Source organism: Pollicipes pollicipes, unplaced genomic scaffold (genome assembly GCF_011947565.3).
Source record: "Pollicipes pollicipes isolate AB1234 unplaced genomic scaffold, Ppol_2.1 Scaffold_7261;HRSCAF=8764_pilon_pilon_pilon, whole genome shotgun sequence".
NCBI classification, from domain to species: Eukaryota; Metazoa; Arthropoda; class Thecostraca; order Pollicipedomorpha; family Pollicipedidae; genus Pollicipes; species Pollicipes pollicipes.
In genome coordinates this window covers 59,328,559-59,349,765 of record NW_023597054.1, presented here as the reverse complement: position 1 = coordinate 59,349,765, position 21,207 = coordinate 59,328,559, and the positions used below count along the sequence as shown (strand labels likewise).

At 58.2% G+C, this 21,207-nt stretch overlaps 2 protein-coding genes across 2 annotated transcripts in view; both read left to right on the top strand.

The window, feature by feature from the left end:
- LOC119111680 (uncharacterized) overlaps positions 1-16,152 on the top strand; it is a 43,100-nt gene extending 26,948 nt beyond the window's left edge. Inside the window, exons 17-21 of the mRNA XM_037235486.1 lie at positions 13,615-13,749; positions 13,810-13,935; positions 14,074-14,218; positions 14,591-15,923; positions 16,148-16,152. Of these exons, the coding sequence (XP_037091381.1) occupies positions 13,615-13,749; positions 13,810-13,935; positions 14,074-14,218; positions 14,591-15,923; positions 16,148-16,152 (1,744 nt within the window). The remainder of the gene's footprint in view (positions 1-13,614; positions 13,750-13,809; positions 13,936-14,073; positions 14,219-14,590; positions 15,924-16,147) is intronic.
- Positions 16,153-16,294: 142 nt separating this feature from the next.
- On the top strand, positions 16,295-19,179 carry LOC119111679 (serpin B6). Its single transcript, XM_037235485.1, has 6 exons — positions 16,295-16,885; positions 17,155-17,226; positions 17,502-17,654; positions 18,019-18,091; positions 18,422-18,516; positions 19,087-19,179. Exons 1-6 carry the CDS (start codon positions 16,637-16,639, stop codon positions 19,177-19,179), a joined length of 735 nt encoding a protein of 244 aa, XP_037091380.1. The 5' UTR covers positions 16,295-16,636.
- The last annotated feature ends 2,028 nt before the right edge of the window (positions 19,180-21,207 follow it).

The window sequence follows — 21,207 nt, the reverse complement described above, 5'->3', positions numbered from 1 at the left end:
GCGAGACACCTGTCCAACAGGTAGATCGACAGTTTGTGCAAGTGTAAATACGTACAGTTGGGAAACGCTGAAGGGTATCGTGAAAAGAACGAATGCAAAGTACTCGGTCCTGTCGATTTGTTACACCGACTTGTACGTCGGTGGGCAAGTCAACCACCTTGTTCATCCTGCGGATAGTGGGCAGTTCCCAACATGGCTAGCTACAAAAGGTGCTTGTAGGGACTGGCACGACACCGCCAGGTCCATGCTGACCTAAGCTTCACGACACGTGGTGTCCTCTGGTGGGTTTTATCTCATGACGGTCAGCTGGACACTGGACGGCCTCCGGCGTCACAGCTCAGCCCGTTGACCTGCTCTGCCACGTGCGACCCGCACAGGTCAGCTGGCCACCGGACGGCCTCCGGCGTCACAGCTCAGCCCGCTGACCTGCTCTACCACGTGCGACCCGCACAAGTCAGCTGGCCACCGGACGGCCTCCGGCGTCACAGATCAGCCCGCTGACCTGCTCTACCACGTGCGACCTGCGCTGGTCGGCGATGACCTGGACGAGTCAGCGCACTCAAGGGTGACCCGCAGCTGACCCCAGGAGTGTCGGCCGGGTCAGGGTGACATCCGACGCCGACTGGTGGTGCCGGCGGCCGCTGCTGACCTCCGGGGGCCCTACTGACCGGCCGCCGGGCCAGGACGGCTCCAGCGACGGCAGCTGCCAGCCCAGCCGGGACCGTTAGCGCTGGGCAGCGGCAGGCGCCGCTCAGTCGCAGAAGCAGGCGGTGACCAGCAGGACGCACGGCGCGCCGGCGACGCTCCCCTAGCGCGTGCAGAATCACGTGCCGGCCATGACCCGCCCAGGTGAGGACCGCCGCCCGCCCAGCCGCCACACAACGGTGATCGGCATTCACCCCCGATCCGGCACCTCACAGAGGTTTTGGACGTGCGCTGGTGGGTGGCGTTTTTTATGAACGTGTTCAGTGGCCTCGAAAAGGCGTGATCATGAGTGAAGGCGCTTGCCGAATCAGTCTTACTCAAACAGCGTTTTTTGTTGTTGCATTGAACGTCACAGCCCGGCCTTCACACTTTCCATAATCATCTGCAGCTATTGAGTGCAGGATCATGCATCTTCTAGGAACGAGAGCCGTAATTCTCAAATATCGAGCTTGACAAGTTTGAGAACATTTATGCATGAGCTGTTCAATCAGGCGTAATTGTCTGCATTATTGCACTGCAAAACGACTACCGTCTTCTCTCAGTTAACATGGGAAGCATAAAATTTGCTGGTTGCAAGAAAGCTGCACACGAGTTGGAACCGAGCCCAGATCTCGATGAGCCCGCGCCGTAGCGACATGAAACCAACAACGGCTAACTGAAAAGAGGACAAATAACCACAATGCCAGGAGCATGGGCCGACGTGTGTAGCTGGTCATGCGCGCTGGAGCGCAAGGCACTGGCGCCGTCCGTATGAAGCGCGTGTTGGGAAAGATGTCAGATCTCGTCACACGGAACGGAGAAAGGCTTAAAACCAATGCACGGTGTAGGCAAATGTCTAGAAGTCACTGAGCAATCTCGACGCTGTATGATCCAAGGGTGCGCCAGCAGTCGACAAAGATCAGTACGACCAATGCCACCTTTTTTGGAGCTGACGCCGAGGACACTACGTTGTAGCCTGCACCGAAGAAGACTAGGCAGTGGAAACTTCATGGGCCTATAGTCTAGCTCGCTGTGAAAAATCCCCCTGTTCAGCGTGTTTAATGCTAAAAATACACCCAAAATTTTTGCGTTACCACAACGTTATGGCAATAGCCAACAAAACTGTACACGAACTTAATTCAACAATTGCTTGATCACATTTTCTCGCCCGGTCAGAGAAGAGCTGAGCTGAGATGAGCTGAGCTGATTGTTTTTCCGACTCTAAATTCACCATGATGGCTTTTGATCAACGCTTTGTCGAGTAAACATATTACAAACATTGAGGTTACAAACCCACTGATCAATTTCTGTGTTTTAGTCATCAGAGGGCAACGAAAACACCGCTTAAGTGGCTGAATGCCCTTAGTCCAGCCGGAAACTATATTATATGTTATGTGTAGAACATTTTTAGCCTCAGACAATCAGAGATCGAGTACATCGGAGCGTGCGAACAGTGTTGGACACGGGACGAGGCATTTCAATCGATTGCGACTGCCGGTGGATGGGAGCGAGGCAGGATGTCTGCGGCGGAGTGAGATAGCACAATGAGATCGGCGAAGCGTTCAACGGCCAAGTCATTGCCAACGCGGCTGTCAGAAAACACCTGGTGTGCGGCAGACCACGCAGACCTCCGAGCGTACTTGTCTGTTATTTTAACGTGTTCTTATAAAAGTGTGTACTTGTACTTGCAAGTCATTTTCTCATGCTCTTACTTGAGTTTTTCATATTTTTGTACATCCCGTCCTTTTCAAAGGGCGTGCTTGTTCATATACACTTTGAAAAAAGAACACACTAGAATAACAAGTGCCACGCTCGTAAGCCGTGCACCAGATGTTTTCTGACAGCCGCAATGCTAGATTATTTGGCGCTGAACGCTTCGCCGATCTCATTGTGCTGTCTCACTCCGCTGCAGAAAGCCTGCCCCAGTCCCATCCACCGGCAGTCGCAATCAATTGGCATGCCTCGTCCGGTGCTCAACACTGTTTGTGCGCTTCGATGTATTGGATCTCTGATGATCTGAGGCTAACTATGTACCCCACACAACATATAATTTAGTACCCGGCCGGACTAGGGGCATTCAGACACTTAAGAGGCTTTTTTATTGCTCTCTGACGACCAGGACACAGATATTGACCGCTTTCTGGACGTTTCGGTTCAGTAACTGAACTATGCATAGCCATGCAGTGCCTCAGGCTAGACAAGACAAGAGCTGTCACGGTCGATATGGGGGGGGGGGGGATGATGGGAAACATGCCCTGTATAGTGAGGCGCCAGAGGCTCCCCGATACTCTTAGACGCAGCGTGCTCGACAAAGTCATGGGACAGCAGTCATTTATCGATGATCGTACCCAGTTTTCCATTGACCTTGATGCATTGGTGCTGGAGCCAGCGTGCCTCACATTTACTGCGGACTGTACCTAGCACAATCGACCGGCTCATAGACCCCTTGACCTTCATATTACTGATACAGGATCACGTGTACCTGGTTGACGGCGATGTCTCCAGTCGAGATATCATATCCGACAATTTTTCCCCTCGAGTATTTTTCTTCCTCGAGTAGCTGCGTAACCAGACTCATAGTAAGCCAATTTTTAAGCGATGCCATTTATAACCTTGCCCCGATGGCCACGTTAACGCACCTCTGCCTGTGAAGCTGCCATGGAAGGCAGACTCCCAGTGCAGCCACAGGTTCATTGGTGTTGTTTCCCGAACGTGTCCGGCTCCATCAACGTGAGTATATATTACGACTGACAGCTTTCGGAAGCCGCATCTCCTTGTGCGCGCCGCGTCGCACAAATTGGTGCTACGTGCGTGGTTTTTGTGAAGTGTTTTTGCATATAGTTTATCCGTACCATGATTAAACTGATGTATACGAAGCAGATGCAGATGTTTGTGTGTAGGAATCGGCCTAAGACCGACATGGGTGGTTCTTTGGAGCTTTTTATTTTGCTTCGCGGTCAGATTATGCGCAAGATATTAAATGTCATTGGTCAAATGGCTGCATTTCAAACAACTGATGCTATCAAGGATGAAGGTATCGCACCATTCATTCCGAGGAGGCTCCTCCATAATATTCATCCAGAATGCTAGTCAGCGGTGCAGCACAATTCACCGTTTTGTGGATTGACGGCCAGCTAGCCCATATTTCCACCATTCCACGGCACAGTGCAGTGGTCAGCCCTGCTCGATCGTCTGGAGCCCACCGTCCCGCCGACCCTCGCCAGCCCGAGCGAGGCAGACCCGGCAGGCGGCTGGCCGGTCCGCCGGGCGCGGGGCTCGCGGGCCGGCCGCCGTTCCGCGCCGGTGACCGATCGGAGCCAATCCACACCACTTCGCTCGGCCCGGCGCCGGAGATCTGGCCGTGTCGTTCCGCTCCGGAGGCCGGCTGGGGTCGTTAGCAGCTCGTGGTCACGCCACGCCGCCGCCGACACCTCCTCCGCGGCGGCGCAGGGTCGTGTCGGCCTCGCCAGGCGTGCTCGCGCCGCTGTCAGTACCGCTGCTCCTGGCATGGGTTTGTGGCACAACGTTCGTCAGTTGACCTCCTTACACGGCTTAATACTTACACTGCACCTCTCTGTGACATCGCCGTGCATTTTGAGTATCGCGTTCAAGTGCATTTCGAGGCATCGCGAGGCGTCAGTTGCATCGAGCACGCCAGCTCAGTTACGTCCCTTCCAGCTCGAACGGACGAGCATCCACGAGACCTGCAGCACCAGCTGGCTGTGCCATCCCGCGCCCCCGTTAGGTCGGGGCTGGAGCGGGGCTCCCGGCTATCGCATCCGCCACACGAGAGCTGTGGTGCCCATGCTCGACGCTGAGCGGTCTGACGCAGCGCTCTCGTCGATTCCAGTGGCTCCTTCCCAGCCCAGAAGCCGTAACTGACATCGGATGGTGTTTGGATTCCGGTAGATGGCGCGTGGCCATCGGGAACTGCAACGCCAGATGTCAGTCGGGCGGATTCTATGGCCTTTATTTTAAGTACCATCGGATTCGGCCGGAATATGATTTGCTGCCGCTTGAAGGCTGTCGGGATGGTTTGGGACATGCACAGAGGTGATTGGAGACGAGGGTCGTCTTCCTGCAATGGACATTGCATGAACAACCCCTGAACAATGTTCTGATGTTCATCAAACTTTGACCTGCAAGAGCACGTGACCCCGGCATCGAGTTTGAAACCGATCGTCAATTCAGTTTTCGAGAAGTGAGTGTATATTGCCAGTTGCGGGCTCCGATCACTGGTGGAGATAATCACACGCAGGCGGCGCACACGCTGTCCCCACACGAGACTCGCACAATAGGATATCAGACATGAACATTGGACACGTACCCCACGAGTCTCGCACAATCACATCTGACAATCGGACACCAGACGTGGACATCGGACACGTACCCCCACGAGGCTCACGCAATCGGACATCAGACGTGGACATCGGATAGGCTGCCTCACACGAGACTCGCACAATCGGACATCAGACGTGGACATCGAACACATACCCTCACGAGACTCGCACAATCGCATATGGCAATCGGACATCAGACGTGGACATTGGACACGCTGCCTCAAACGAGACTCGCAGGCCGAGCGCGAAGCCCCAGACGGCGTCGGCCTCCGCGCGCGGTGACCTTATCATTATGCCGTTCATCTGGGTGACGGCACGCTGAGTAAGGAGCGTGTGTGTCACGGCGTAAGTGTGGTGGGGGTTATTCTCACCATACACAGGATGTGAACGCAGGTGTCCCGGCCGAGGTCGCAGCGCATCTCAGTTTGCGTGCTGTACATACCTTCTGAAGCGTGATTCCACTTATGACTAACTTCGCATGTGTAAAAGGGACTGGTGGCGGCGTTTTCCTTTCCGAGCCACGCGCTCAGGCTGAGTGGGCATATCTTGCAGAGTCGTCCACGCACTCCATCCCCCCGACACCTCGTGCACAATGGAAGGGGGGGGGGGCAGTCACAGCAGCGTTCCTCGGTTCAGTTAAGGCCAAATCATCTCACAACAAGCTACACACGAATGTTTGGATGAATTACATAACGCTGCGGCCTCACTCGTAAAATCGCTGACCGAGTCACTCAGTTTGTGTCGAGGTAAGCTGTTGACCTGGCAGAGTGAGAACAAACTGTGTATTTTTGAACAACGTTTCTCACATTATTGAGATCATTCATGCTGAGCCATTGCACGTATTGTAGTTGAGCAAGGTAAGAAACCGCACGCATTAAGCCAACTTTGTATCCGGTCATGACAGCGGGATTTCATAGATCGTGCAGCACAGACTAATGTTATCTCGCTCAGGAGAACCTCCTGATTGTGGCGAACCGTGGCCGATTTAAGGGAGAGCCCCACTGTTATATTGCAGTGGTGTCAGGTTCACAAAATCATGGCGCATTACTAGGCGGCCTTTTGTTATTCCCTGGTGTGGCGCGGCCAGGTCGGGTCAGAAACGTACGCTCGGCGGTCATTTGACTTGGCACCGAGGCACAGACGGGTCCCAACGCACAGTGAACATAAATAGCACGATAGTCAGGCCATATAACTGATGATTTTCCTTTCCTTCTCTGCCTCATTTTACTTCATATCTTTTCAACTGTTTGTCCATTCATCTATAGCTGCCTTTGCTCCCATTGGTCAGACCACTGGCTCTAAAACTGCATGGATGCATCCGCAGGCCAGCGGCTACGTCGTAATGCACTTGGGTGTCCACGAAATGACAACGCGCAGGCTGAGATGGAATAGGGATAAAATAAGAATTGACTACGGGAAGTAGGGATGTACAGGAAGGGCTTGGAGCAGGTGTGGGGTAAGGATATACCACGAGGGAGCTCGTCAGGCGCTCAGGCGTCAGGCCAGACCGTTTAAGTGATTAAGATTTAGGGAAAAGGCAGACAGTGGTCGGTGATAATACAGCAGGGACAACACAACGCTAGTGGTAGCGAATCATGTCTCGTTTGATTGCAGCTCGGTTCCCGCGTCTTCACTTTACGGCACTCAGCGGCCTCATCTTCCTTCCATTTGGATTTCATAGTGTTCCCACGTAGGTGCAGCGACGCGTGTCCAGTAAGGCTCGCAGGACCTGTTGGTGCCATTCATGTAGAGGTCACGTGCAGAGAACATTTTTTGAATACATTGCATCAGTACATGCTTTGGACTCACGGAGTTCAGGGGATTATCTTAGCAGTCTTGAGAACGCGACTTAACATCAGAGGAAGATACATTTTCCGCTTCGAGCACACAGGCTTCAAAACGCACTTCAGGTAAAACGTCAATGTTTCAGGAAGCGTCCATCCCCCATTACCTTAACTCTGCGCGGAAACTTGCGTTATCGATCGGAGATATTACAGAGCACTGGAACACACATCTTCTCATCGACGCGTATGAGGATGAAGCAGGCGTCTGCTGCGGTATTCTTGCATCCCACCTCCGGTGTTAGTCTCAGCACGAGCATCGTACACTGACCCCGCGCATTGCGTTCTGATTTCGAACACCTGGTACGGCCACAATTTGACCCATCATATATGGCGCCGGTGGGAACCCCGCCGTTCATGGCACTCCTGTGCAACGCTCGGATACTCATCGTGACTTAGTGCGTGCGACTTTGAGGCGATGTGCAGTTCCAACGCATATAATGACCAAGCGTCAGGCTCTTAGTGAGGCGCTGGCCAGAGTCGGTGGACAAATTATCATTTGGTAGGTATGAACAACACGTGTTATAGCTGCATCTTCAACATCATGGGAAGTCTTAACACGTCACGCGCGATATTCACTTAACTTTTCAATGAACAAGTTTGGGAGAAGAGTAAATATGGAAGCGCACGTATCTCCCAACGGCCAAGGCACGGTTATACCACATGCAGGAGCAGTCAGCACCCAGACACAGGCTTGAAACTGTCCACAAAACCCCCATATACATTTTTAAATTTTTCGCATTTTTAACCATTTTTATTTACATACAGATATTTTTGCGCTCCGCATTTTATCTGGCACTTTTCGATGGTGCATTGGTGTGTGTATTCTAACACAATCCAGCAGGACGCATTTGAAACCATCACGCGCTATCACAGATGGAAGCTGGATGAAGCATGTCATTATCCGCTGGGCAGCCGCAGCTGTTTTGCCGCAGCCGCTGTTTTGCTGCACTGTTCCGCACTGTAGCTGTCCGGTATACTGTCGCCACCGCGTGTGTGTCCAGAGCACTGGTGTCGCTGTAGCTGCCCAAACCAATGCTGCCATTGAGAATATCCAAACCAGCGCCATCACTTTAGCTGTCCAAACCATGCTGTTCATGTGGCCGAGCTGCACCGTCACTGCGACCGCCAAAGCCGCTGTCGTGACTGGCTGTCCGGACCACTGCCGTCACTGTCCAAAACACCGTCGTCAATGTGACAGGCCAAGCCGTGCTGTCACTGCGGCTGTGACAGGGTGCTGCCAGTCACTGTACCAAGCCGTGCTGTCACTGCGGCTGTGACAGGGTGCTACCAGTCACTGTACCAAGCCGTGCTGTCACTGCGACTGTGACAGGGTGCTACCAGTCACTGTACCAAGCCGTGCTGTCACTGCGGGTGCCAGTCACTGTACACCGTTCACTGCGCCAGGTGCTCAGTCACTGTACGTCGTGCTGTCACTGCGGTGTGCCAGGGTAGGGTGCTGAAGGGTGCCAGTCACTGTACCAAGCCGTGCTGTCACTGCGGCTGTGACAGGGTGCTACCAGTCACTGTTACTTTTCGAACCCCTGCCGCCACTGCGGCTGTCCGAACCATCACCGTCGCAGTCACTATCCAAACTTCTGCTGACATTGCGGCTGTCGGAGCCAGTGACAGCGGTGGTAGGATCACTGTCGTTGTCCTTACCACGGCTGTCGCTGTCACCATCCCAACCACCGCTGCCACTGCGACTGTCCAAAAACCACTGCCGTCGCCACCACTACCCAAGCCACTGCTGTCACTGTCGATGGCTGCTTTGAACCGCTGCTGTAACCGTCGCTGCCCGGACCAGTTATGTCACTGCGACTGTCCAAAAACCACTGTCACCATCCCAACCACCGCTGCCACTGCGACTGTCCAAAAACCACTGCCGTCGCCACCACTACCCAAGCCACTGCTGTCACTGTCGATGGCTGCTTTGAACCGCTGCTGTAACCGTCGCTGCCCGAACCAGTTATGTCACTGCGACTGTCCAAAAACCACTGCCGTCGCCATCACTACCCAAGCCACTGCTGTCACTGTCGATGGCTGCTTTGAACCGCTGCTGTAACCGTCGCTGCCCGAACCAGTTATGTCACTGCGACTGTTCCGACCACCGCCGTTACTGTAAATGAAAGAACCACTACTGTCACTGCCACTACTCGTGCTACTGTTGTCACTGCAACTGTCTGAACACTTCTGTTATTTTGGATTTGTCTAGGCCCCCGCCACCTCGGTCTCCCCGAGCTCCTGGTCGTCTTCTTCCTGATGTCATCTTCAGCGTCTGAAACCCTGCTGGATATCACATTTACATGCTGAGCCTTCGCACACTCATGATTCCTCCAGTCGCTGTTGGTTCGTCGCAAACCGCAAGTTGGTGGCCTACGTCTGCCTTCATCGCTGCTAATTCGTTCTTTCCCTGCCAGCCAAATGGAAATGATTGGAAACAAACCCCATCGCTCTGCTCACGCGTACCGTTGGGGGAACGTACACTCCTTTTACTGCGCGTGCGATGACGAGGCACTGCGGGTGTGGTGTCTTTGACCCTCATGTAACTGTGAACTCATGCAAGATTAATGCTGCTCTTAGCCCCAGCAAATCGTTCCCCGTTAACAGCGCGCCAGCTGTTACGCGGCTGCCACGAGCTGCCACGAGCCAAGAGGCGAGCATCGCCGGCTGGCCTGGTCGTCCTCCGGGTGACGTCAGCGCAGCGGGGATGACGTCGACGCCACCATCAGCCATCTGGGCTGGCTGATGACGGCTCTCGGCCGCCGCCCGGTGCCGGGAGGCCGGCCGGCCGGTCACCCGGCGCCGGGCCGGCGCCGCCGAGCGACGCCACCCGAGCCGAACAGCCGGCCGCGCGGCCTCCCGACGGCGCAACAGCTGACCGAGCTCGCCGTGGGGCCGCTGCTGGCGGTCCGACATGTGGATGGACGCGCTCCCCAATCTGTCGAGAACTCCATGTGTAGTCGGCTTTCATATGCGACAGTGGAACATAACTAAGTGGGAACGACATACTCCGGAATGGGAGACAGTTGCCTGATTGAGAGGGACGGTCCACGATAGTTGAATATTTATATATGCATACGGCTTATATTTAGGTGAAATTGGAGCCTAATGGGGAGGAGACAGTCACATTTGGCATCCAGCGGAAACATTTTTTGAAAAATGTGTTGACATTGATGTTGTCATGACATGACAATATCCGTCTTTTGTGGGTTGAGCGGTCAAAGGGATAAATCACTTCTGTACATGCCCCCACGCAAAGGACAAAGCTTGAAAAAGGCTGGTTGTTGGGCCTGGCCGAGCCTGGCGATCTCTATTAACAAACTAAAATGATTTGGAATGACGTACGTTTTCTGTGACTAAAGCATGAAGAACAAAACGCAAATCTACTTGGGCGAATGTAGACCAACATGGGCTGTGGTGAATGTCTGTTACTTCCTCGAACTCTCTTTTAGGCTCCCGTGTTTGACGCCCGGTGGATGGCGACCTAAAAAGGAGACTTAAACGATACCTGGTCAAAAATGGGCACTGCTGCCGGTCGCACGGACAGCGATTGAGCTCTCCTGAATAGTTGCAGACTGCGCATCCGCCGGCCCATGCAGTTGGTTTTCTTTTTCTAGTTCCCGAAATCTGACGTCAGCCCTAATAACGCCCCGGAGCCGGCGGCTGACTTAGGTACACTCTAGCACGCGCAACCGGCTGAGCACGTTGACACACACTTTTATCGGTGTAACTGTGCAGCTACCTGATCAAAATTAAACCACGGCTGTGAAGGACCTGCACCACTTATCGCTGAAGCTGCATGCCAGCGCGGTCAGTGGCCGCAAAGATGAACTTCCGTGAGAAGGGCAACTGACCGGACCGGGACGGGTTCCCTCTGCAGCAATTCTGGTTGGTTGACGTCAGGACCAGTTCAACTTGCGACCCCACTCATAAACAATGCGTCCTCAGCTGTCGTGTGCCTTACATCACCAGAAGTCGCGCATGCTTATTTGCCGACCTTGATTCGGGTCGCAGGTCAGCCGGAGCACGCGCGCGACGCTCGTGACCCTGTGACCTCCCGGCGCACGCCTCCACCGTCGTGACTGCAGACCAGCCGGGCCCGGCTGTCCGCCACACGGCCGGCCGGCAAACAAAACGACGTCCGTGGCTGGCTTGGCTCACGCCTGCGCCACACCACCATGTTTTACGAGGAAACGGCGAGTCGTGAAGACGGCCAGTCACGACGCGTTCGGGCCCTCCTGACTCCCCGGCTAGGCCGGCCGGCGTACTGTGGCATCGCTGAAGAGAGCAGCGGCGATGCTCTGTCTGACGCCGCTCCGGCCCCGTGACCCGGTGATTAGCTTACGGCGACTGACACCCGCCCGCCGGGATCAGTGACCTGCGGCTTGCACGACCGCCACTGGACGTAACGGATCGAAGATCAATTCGCGTAGCACATTGATTGCTGTATATTTGTGTACTTCTGTTCAGTGTAGTTATGATACAGTGACGCAAATAAGATGCCACTCCTCAGGAGGCTTAAACCACGAATATCTGCAGGTGGCGCGGGCCGAATTGGCATGAATGCGATACTTGTCTCGCTGACCTCTGCACAGAAATATGGCGTCGCCGAGCCAGACCATCACCGATATAGTATCAGCGGAAGTCGACCCCTGCTGACAGCGCTGCCGTGTTTCAGCCGTGCTGCTGCTGCTGCTGCCGTTGCTGAGCGGTCGGCAGGTCCGGTCCGCCGTCCACCGGCCGCGGAGCCTCACGCTGGCCGACAGGTGAGGCGACAGCATGCACTACGGTCACGAGCCTGCTCAGACCGCCCCGACCCGACACGCTGCTTATCGGTCATCCGCCTCACGCCCTTTTATGGAGCTTGCTGAAAAACTTGTTTCTCACTTGGAAGACTCCGGTGCGCAAAGGTATCGGGGAGCGGGCGGGTGCTCGGACTCCTTTCGGGAGTAGGTTCTGGTCCAGGTCGCTGCCATCCTCTCAGGAGTGGATGTTCAGGTCCTCACCGTCCTCTCGGTCGCATGTGTTCGGGTCCTGTTGACCTCTCAGGAACATCTGCTCCTACTTCGATCCCCACCGTGCCCTCACGGGAGCGGTCGTCACGATCCCCATCCAATATCGTCTCCAGAGCAACAGTCCTAACCTCTGCATGTTCCCGAGGACGGCTGTTACGGTCCCCGTCATGCTTTCAGCAGCAGACGTCCCCGTCCCAGGCATCCTCTCGGCAGCAGACGTCCATGTCCCCGTCATCCTCTCGGTAGCAGACGTTCCTGTCCCCGTCATGCTCTCGGTAACAGCGTCCCCCTCGCTTTCCTCTTAATAACAGTCGTCCTTGCCCCCGCCATCCTCTTGGTAGTAGTCGTCCCTGCCCCGCCATCCTCTCGGCGGCAGTTGTCACATCACACTGCCCGCTCCGCGGCAACCGTCCCGGTCCTCGCCATCCCCTGCGCAGCAGTCGTCCCGGGCCGTCGGCCTGCCGGTAGTGACGCGCGTTTTTGTCGACAATAGCGGCGCGTGATCGGCGGGCGGCCACTGTGGCGCTTTTGGCGTCACGGAAGCGTCGCGTCACGTGCCGGCGTGGTCGCGGCCGGCCGTGGGATCGGGCCCATAGCTCGCGCCGCCGGCGCCGCACCATTACGCTCCCGCAGGCTGGCGATGCTGGCGCTCGGCGGACCGAGGGACCGAGGGACAGGACGCAGGAGGCGGGGCCGCCCGCTCAGCGATGCTTTCTCCCCGTCCTCTCTCCGAGGAGGAGGCCAGGTCCTGATCACCTCTGTCATGAACGGTGTGTTTTGCTTCTCGCGCCGTGACATTCTTCACGGCAGTGGTGGTCAGCGGCCGCGTGCACGGTTCTCACCGACTTTGACCACGGACGTGGTCCCGCCTCGACACGCCTCAGAGCCGCTATGCTTACATAAAGCGGAACGCATTCACGTCTAAACAGTACAACATCGTCACCACGGAGGCGATTAGCGGCAGTGACTGGTCGGCGCCTGTCTCCCACGGCGCCGAGATCCTCTGTCCCAGCTTTATCGCTGACATGTCCATTTCATGGCCATTATGTGGTTGACGGAGACAGAGCTCTGTCGTTTTGAGAGCCCTTAGATGGCTTGCCATGCACACTGGAAGGCACATCGTTCGATCCTAGGACCGTTACATTCTGTTCACGGTCCTTCGAGACGCTCATCTCGCAAGCACTTCGCAGAGGGCAGGACATCTTTTCTGGTGTCGATCGGACAAGTAACATAAAGAACGCGCCTGTGACGCAATTCAACACATGCTATGTAAGAACCATACTTTACTAACAGAGCATAGCAGCACTGTGACCGACAGGTAGATGATGTGCTGTGATCCTCCTTGATTCAGTCCCCCACGAGGCGTCCCCACTCCACCTGCGGTGCACCGCTGCTCTGCTCCTCATGCTGAAGTATGCTACACCTGATTTCTTTACAGCAAAGGCGAAACACCATCATGCGTTCTCTGCATGTACTCACTCAAAATTAATCCTGACGAATTTTGGTATCAGGTGATTTTATACCTCTTGGACATACCATTTTTTTAAAAAAAGATCAAAACGCCGCCGTAGTATCTTTCGGAATCGATCGATCGGAATCGAACTAGCAGCAACGTTATGCCCAATACACCATGAACAGCAGCAGCGCATTTCCAAGCTGACCTCGGCGCGCGCAGTGTGGTTCGCCAGACCTGCCTGCACAACACCCGACCCCGGCCGTGCCGTGTTTCAGGCTGCGCCGCCAGGAGGCGGTGGCAGAGCCGCAACCGCCGCCGCCACTGTTCCGCTACTACGTGCTCGGCCGCGAGGGTACGGTGGAGAGGACCTTCCTCTCGCCGCACGACTTCGACTCGCTGGCGCCGGGCCGGCGAGACGCGCTGCTGGGCGGCGCCCCGCCGGCCGCCGACGCTGCGCCACAGCTCGACAGCGTCGTCGCCACGGTCGGCACCATCGTCAACGCCGAGGTGGCTTCGCTGGGCGAGCAGGGCCAGAGCACTGTATCGCCGGAGGTGATCCGCTACCCCGACCCGTTGCCGTCCGCCCCCGAGATCAGGCCGGCGGCCGAGCAGGAGGAGCCCTCGCTGCCGGCCGTGCCGGAGCCGACGCAGGCAGTGCCGCCACCCGGGCCGGACTCGGGGCCTGGGGTGCTGCCCCCTGTCCTGGAGCCGGAGGAGCTGGCGCTTCTGTCCAGGCTGAACGTGATGCTGCTCTCGGACCCGGAGGTGGCTATGGCGACCGAGGTGCCGCTGGAGGAGGTGGCGTACATGCAGACGGAGCGCGCGCCGCCCGCTCGGGTGCAGTACTTCGTGCCGGCGCAGGCGTCGCCAGCCTCAGACGCCAGTGTTCCGCCAGCCGCCAGCCTCCCACGCGGCCCCGACCGTGCGCCACCGACCGCGGAGGATGCGTATGCGCCAGCCGCCAGCCTCCCGCGCGGCCCGGACCGTGCACCACCGACCGCGGAGGACGCGTATTCGACAGCCGCTAACCTCCCGCGCGGCCCCGACCGTGCGCCACCGACCGCGGAGGATGCATACGCGGCATCGGGACCAAGCCTGGCAGCCCGAAGGTCCGAGGAGCAGAGTCCGCCGACGGCGGCGGAGGCGAGCGCCGGCGGCCGGCGGCCCCCTGGCGGCGGCTCAGTAGCTGGGTTCCGCAGACCGGTGCTGAGCTTCATCACCGACGGGGGGCTGCGACCCTTTTCGGAACAGGAGATGGCCCAGCTGATGGCCGCGGACCAGGGCGCGGTCGAGTCGGTGCCGCTGGCGCCGACCGCGGGCGGCCTGTACTCGCCGTACCGGCACCACTCGGTTTTGTCACGTCTCGTCAATGAGCACACCGGCGAGGCGGCTGGTGTCCGGGCGCCGGAGACCCGCCCGCCACAGCAGGCGGAGAACATACCCGAGGCAGGACAAAAGCAGAACTCTCAGACAAATGAGCAGTCGTCGTCGGCTAGTGTGATCAACAGGGAGGCCATGAGCCCTGATCAAGTGCAGACAATGGAAAACCTTATCCAGTTTCTCATGCTACAAAACAGCTCAGAGCTTATGGACCTGGGCTCTGTGGACGGCTTGATGGGAACTGGTGACACAGCGCCCGTCACTGAGCAGGAGGAAGCGGAGGTTCTCGACAACGCCACTTTCAACACAATCGATGCAGCCATCCCCCACCAGCCAACCGATCACGACAGCCTTGACTCGGACGACGACTTCTTCCCGACAGGCGAGGGGTCGGGTCCCTCCGCGCCGGCGGCTCCCGCCGACCTCGCGGCCGACGAACAAGCGTCGCACGACCCCGACGACCTTATCCCCGTGCTGGAGTACTCAGCCCCGGCCGGCGGCAGCGGCCTGGAGCCCGCCGACGGATCGGAGCTCGAGCCCACGGACGAAGCCGTGGACGATCCGACGGAAGCGTCCGTCGAGGCGTCGGCCGACGAGCGAGGGGACGAACCGGCGGACGCGTCCGTCGAGGCGTCGGCCGACGAGCAAGGAGACAAGCCGGCGGACGCGTCCGTCGAGGCGTCGGCCGACGAGCGAGGGGACGAACCGGCGGGCGCGTCCGTCGAGGCGTCGGCCGACGAGCGAGGGGACAAGCCGGCGGACGCGTCCGTCGAGGCGTCGGCCGACGAGCGAGGGAACGAGCCGGCGGACGCGTCCGTCGAGACGTCGGCCGACGAGCGAGGGGACAAGCCGGCGGACGCGTCCGTCGAGGCGTCAGCCGACGAGCGAGGGGGCGAGCTGACGGGCGCGTCCGTCAAGGAGTCGGCGGACAAGCGTGTGGACGAGCTGGCCGAAGGCAGCGGCGCGGCGCCGGAGCCGGCTCGGCCGACCTTCACGCTCTCCAGCCTGTTCCGTCCAGGCGTGCAGGCGGACGGGGGCCACATCCTCTCCTTCTCGGTGGATGGCGGCTCGGGCCAGGCTCCGATCGACGCCGGGGTCGCCTTCGACGGCCTGTTCCTGACGCTGGACGACAACGACAGCGGCCTGGAGCGGCTGGCGGCGGCCGCGCTCGACGACGTCGGGGCGGATCGGCTGGAGGCTGCAGGTACCCAGGGCAGTCAGGAGCTGGCCCACGACACACCGCACCGGGGTGGAGGTGACGGCACCGATGGCGCGGGGCTTGGTGCCAGCACCGCGCCTGGAGAGGTGGCTCCGACACATCATGATAGCGCACTTCCCGGCGAGAGTCACGATGCGCACTTCGATTACGACGAAGATGGCGACGGCGGTGATGTCCGTGACAGTCACGGTCCGCACGGAGATGCTCAGGGTGATGACCACGGAACCCACAGAGAGCACCCTGAGGGGGCTCACGAGCACGTCGGTGCCAGCGCCGGGGAGCACCACCACGACGGAGAACAGCACGGAGCTCACGATGAGGGTCACCATGGAGACCACAGCGCCAGTACACACGGATCACATTCCAGTGACGGCCACGAAGCTCATCATGATGCAGGCCACCATGGAGGTTCCAACCATGGAGAGCATCATGGTGCCCATCACGAGGGAGACCATCACGCGGCTCACAATGGCGCGGGCCATGAAGGTGGAGCCCATCATGGCGCTCATCATGAGGAAGACCACCATGGAAGTCACCATGCCGGTCACCATGGAGATCATGGTGTGGGTGGGCCTGACGAGAGCAGCCCTAGTCTGCAGCAGCCACCAGAAGGAAGCCTGGGCCTGGAGGACAGCCTCTTCGCAGTGGACCAGAGAACCAGATCCTTCGTCGATAACAACAATCGTCTCGCACTGTCCATGTACCGCAACCTGGCGCCCGGCTATCGCAAGCAGAACATGGTCATGTCGCCGCTAGGTGTCACCAGCAGCATGGCGATGCTGTTCCTGGGCTCCCGTGGCGACACGGCGGATGAGCTGGACGCCCTCCTGAACCTGGACTCGATGATCGACTTCAACCCACATGTCGGGTTCTTCAAATTCCTGCGGTATATGAACCAGAAGGGACGACACAAGACTGCGGTTTGCAATATCCTCTTCAAGCAGGCGGTAGGTCACATTTAAGTGTCTCCGTCACGTTGTGATTTTGAGATTCATGAATACTAATTTTGGACATATTCAAAGCATTCGTTCTCGACCATCTATGGATGAATGAAACTGCAGAAATAGGGGACTAACATACACAAATGAAACCATCGCAAGTCTAATCGTACTATTTTATGGACATGCTTCCAAAAATGTGGTCGATAAAAACTTGTAGATATCAGACTACTTTTCCCATCAACGACATGCAAGTGACCAAGGTTCTTGTGTTTCAGGACAAAGGCGAAATGTTCAGCGGGTACCACTCTTTAATACACCGGTTCTACCGTCCTACAATCAAATCACACGTGAGCGATTGGTTCATTCCATTTCGTGGGCAGTTTTAAAATGCTTCTGAGGAGACCAAAGGTGTCTAACATTTTGCAAGGTAATGTGCTTTCAGCATGTTATGCTCTAGGTAATCACAGGTAATTCCAGTTGATGTGCGATGTCCCATCATTGCTACTTCCTATTTGGTCGTTCTTAACCTTATAAGTTTGACCACGGCTCAGCACTGGAAGTCCGGCAAAACGCGATGCGGACGAAAGGTGACTGGCGTTATAACGTCTTTCCACACGCCCAGGCGGACCTGACGGCACCGAACACCATCCAAGAGAGCATCAACGGCTGCATGGCCGAGGCGAGCGACGGCGACCTCGGCAGTTTCATCGGTGACTCGGAGACGGTGCCGGCCGTCGACCCGTCGCTGGTCACCGCCTCCGCCACTTTCTTCAACGTGAGTGGCCCGTCGCGGGGTTACTCATGTTTTGAGGAGGTCGCGGTAGAGCACCGGGCACCGGGTAACGTTTTAGGGTGTGCTGGTAGTGTCCCCATTTTCGATGTGGTGTTTACGCAACTTGGAGCGCCGGGCTCTTGAGGCGTCATCTGGCGAGTGATTGAATCGCCTGTAACCTGTGCTTCAGTCGGCTGAAATCAACACCTGCCAGACATGCACCACATATTGAGCGCGCACAGAGAGACGCGACCACCACATAACCACACACTCGCAGCGTCCCGACGCCCAAGTAACCAACGAGGCAGCCAACCAGCGTGCGTCGGCGACGGACGCGGCTGCCGCTGACGCGCGTCCTCTCCGCCAGGGCACGCTGTCGCCGGCGCTGGACGTGCAGCCGGTCGACGTGTCGTTCCTGCGCTTCCCGTCCGCGCTGCGGCGCGTGCTGCACACAGCCGGCCTGCGCGTGCGCGGCGTTCTGCCGGCCGGCTACAGCGCCGAGCACGACGTGACGGTGGCCGCGCTGCCGTATGCTGGCGGGGAGCTGCAGCTGCTGCTGCTGCTGCCCGGCGGCCGGCGCCGCTTCGACGCCAACGGACTGGCCGAGCTGGAGGCGCGGCTGACACCGGCCGTGTGGCGCCAGGTGGCGCGCGCCGCCAGCCCGCAGCCGGTGGAGGTGACCGTGCCGGTGGTGGCGCACCGGACCGACGCCGACCTCCGACCCACGTTGCGGCGCATGGGGGTGCGCACCGCCGCCGGACCGGACGCAGACTTCTCAGGCGTCAACGGCATCCGGGACCTGACGCTGGGCGGCCTGCTGCAGCTGACCGAGTTCCACCTGGGCGATGGTAGTGTCCTGCACCAGGCAGGACACGAAGACCACGGGGACCACGGAGCCCACGGGCACCACGGAGACCACGCAGCCCACGGGGACCACGGAGACCATGCAGCCCACGGGGACCACGAAGACCATGCAGCCCACGGGGACCACGGAGACCATGCAGCCCATGGGGACCACGCAGCCCACGGGAACCACACACCCCATGGGAACCACGCAGCCCACGGAGACCATGCAGCCCACGGGAACCATGAAGCCCACGGGAACCACGGAGACCATGGAGCCCACGGGGATCATACAGCCCACGGGGATCGCGCAGCCCACGGGGACCATGCAGCCCACGGGGACCATGAAGCCCACGGGGACCACGCAGTCCATGGAGATCATTCTAACGATGGGGAGCACACCCCACACGGACACCAAGCTGCAGACGACGGTGCCGGTGCCAGGGAGGCGGGGGCGACGGCCAGGCGCAGTCAGCGCTCGCTGTGGGTGGCGGGCGCGGCCCGGCTGCCCTGGGAACGGCCCGCCGAGCCGGACCAGCCGCGGCCCGAGCCGCCGGCGCTCGAGCCGCGCGCGCCGCTGGTGCGGCTCCAGTACGAGCGGGCCTTCCTGTACGCGGTGCGGCACGACCCGACCGGCGCTATCCTGTTGATGGGTCGCTACCTGGACCCGCACAGCTTCGTATGAACTGCCGGCCACCGAGTGACGGAGAGCGGCGCGCCTGCCATCTGGTGAACGGCGGTGGAACTGTAGAGCAGCCCTGGTCACGCCGTGGAAGAGTGGGAAGACAAGGTACGGAAGATACGTGGGTGTGTCACGAATGTGCTGCAAGTTTGCTATCCAGAAGCAAGCGGCGCGCCACATGAGCTGGCAGACGGCCAAGTTTAGACAGCAACTCGACACCGAATAGCGGACCAGGCGGCCGCCGCCTTACAGCACGCCAAGCATGGGTATCGCGAAGATGCACATGACATGAATACGCATCGCTCCACGAGTCTGCAAGGAGCGGTGCCTGGATGCTTGCTACATTTGTCGCATATTTATTTCTGCTCTCTTCAGGAGCTAGTTGTTACGTTGTTATTCGTCAGTTCTGCTCTTCATGGCAGTAGATCGTATTCATGAACGCTAGGTTTTATTGTGGCAAGTTTTCTACCGTCTGTTGTGAATATTTGTTACGACAGTTCTGTTGCATTTGTAGGCTCTATATTGGGCACAAATTAAGCCAATGTGTTGTCAGACCATTGCTGCTTGCTCGTTCGGGACTTGATGCAATGAGCCTCTGGGGGCATTGGACACCACAGCACTAGTGACCAGGAATATGTGTTGAACTACCCGGCCCGTTCCAAAATGGCTGGATTGAGGAATGGAAAGCGGAGAACCAGGCCTTTTTGTACAACACATTAGTGCCTGCGTCCTAGAGTCGTCGTTTGTCGTGTCTGCGTGTAACTGGCAGTATAATGTACGAAAAATATAATGCAGTATATGCAGAGCACACAACACCGTGAGAGCAGAAACTAATGCTGGCGATGTCGGCTGTAACGCCAACGCACTTGAACGCCCACATCAGACCAGCGCCAAGTTTCAGGAAGAACGAGTCCGTTAGATCTATCGCCGGAGCACCGGGCCCAGGACTCCAGGCTACGCGAGAATCTACCAGCGTCCGTCTTCAGGCATCACGCGGCGGCATGCGAGCCCGCGCGGGCATGCTCATCGGCGCCCCAGAGGCACGCGTCCGGCGCCCCAGGAGCTTGGCTCCGGCGCCCCAGGGGCTTGGCTCCGGCGCCCCAGGGGCATGGCTCCGGCGCCCCAGGGGCTTGGCTCCGGCGCCCCAGGGGCTTGGCTCCGGCGCCCCAGGGGCTTGGCTCCGACGCCCCAGGGGCTTGGCTCCGGCGCCCCAGGGGCTTGGCTCCGGCGCCCCAGGGGCTTGGCTCTGACGCCCCAGGGGCTTGGCTCCGGCGCCCAGGGGCTTGGCTCCGGCGCCCCAGGGGCTTGGCTCCGACGCCCCAGGGGCTTGGCTCCGGCGCCCAGGGGCTTGACTCCGGCGCCCCAGGGGCTTGCTCCAGCGCCCCAGGGGCTTGGCTCAGGCGCCTCAGGGGCACGGCTCTGATGCCGGGAGCGGGCGACGCTACAGCGCCTCTGCACTGCGACCCCGTCAGGCACACCGCAAGGAGTCGGCGGAACGCTACCACCCGCTGGGCATTATTTGATTGCCTCGTTAACATGGCACACGGAACAGACGTTCTCGTACGTCACAGGGGCATGACAGTTTACAGACCCAATGTCATCGCCGCCACCAGCGCGATCTGAGCATGATAGCGTCGACGCGCGTTTCAAAGCAGTAGGCTATGTGATCGCGCTCACGAACCAGTGGCGCAAGGCTTCATCGCTCGCTTCCAGACTAAACGACAAACTGGTGGCTCACTTCGTGTATTCGAAGGTACTATGCTCGACGGACGCACCAAACGTGTCGCCAAGGGGGCAACAATGGGAGCGAGCATTGCATAACGCATACCAAGAGAACCCCAGAGCAATGACGTGTTGTTTGCTTCAACAACGGTAAACAGTTTGAACGTAGTAAAAATACTTGACTTTATTGCAGCATTTGGTTTGACTCGCGCACATTTAGAACCGCGCTTCCTCCTGTACACCACCAAGCGATACTGATCGCTTGACATTCAAGCAAATTTCAGGTCACGTTCCGAGATCATGCCATTA

Coding starts and splice junctions, on each gene's coding strand:
- LOC119111679 (XM_037235485.1), top strand. CDS start 16,637: ATGTACCGCAACCTGGCGCCCGGCTATCGCAAGCAGAACATGGTCATG. Junction 17,227..17,501: donor GTCCTACAATCAAATCACAC/GTGAGCGATTGG, acceptor CCACACGCCCAG/GCGGACCTGACGGCACCGAA. Junction 18,092..18,421: donor CTTCCCGTCCGCGCTGCGGC/GCGTGCTGCACA, acceptor GACCGGACGCAG/ACTTCTCAGGCGTCAACGGC.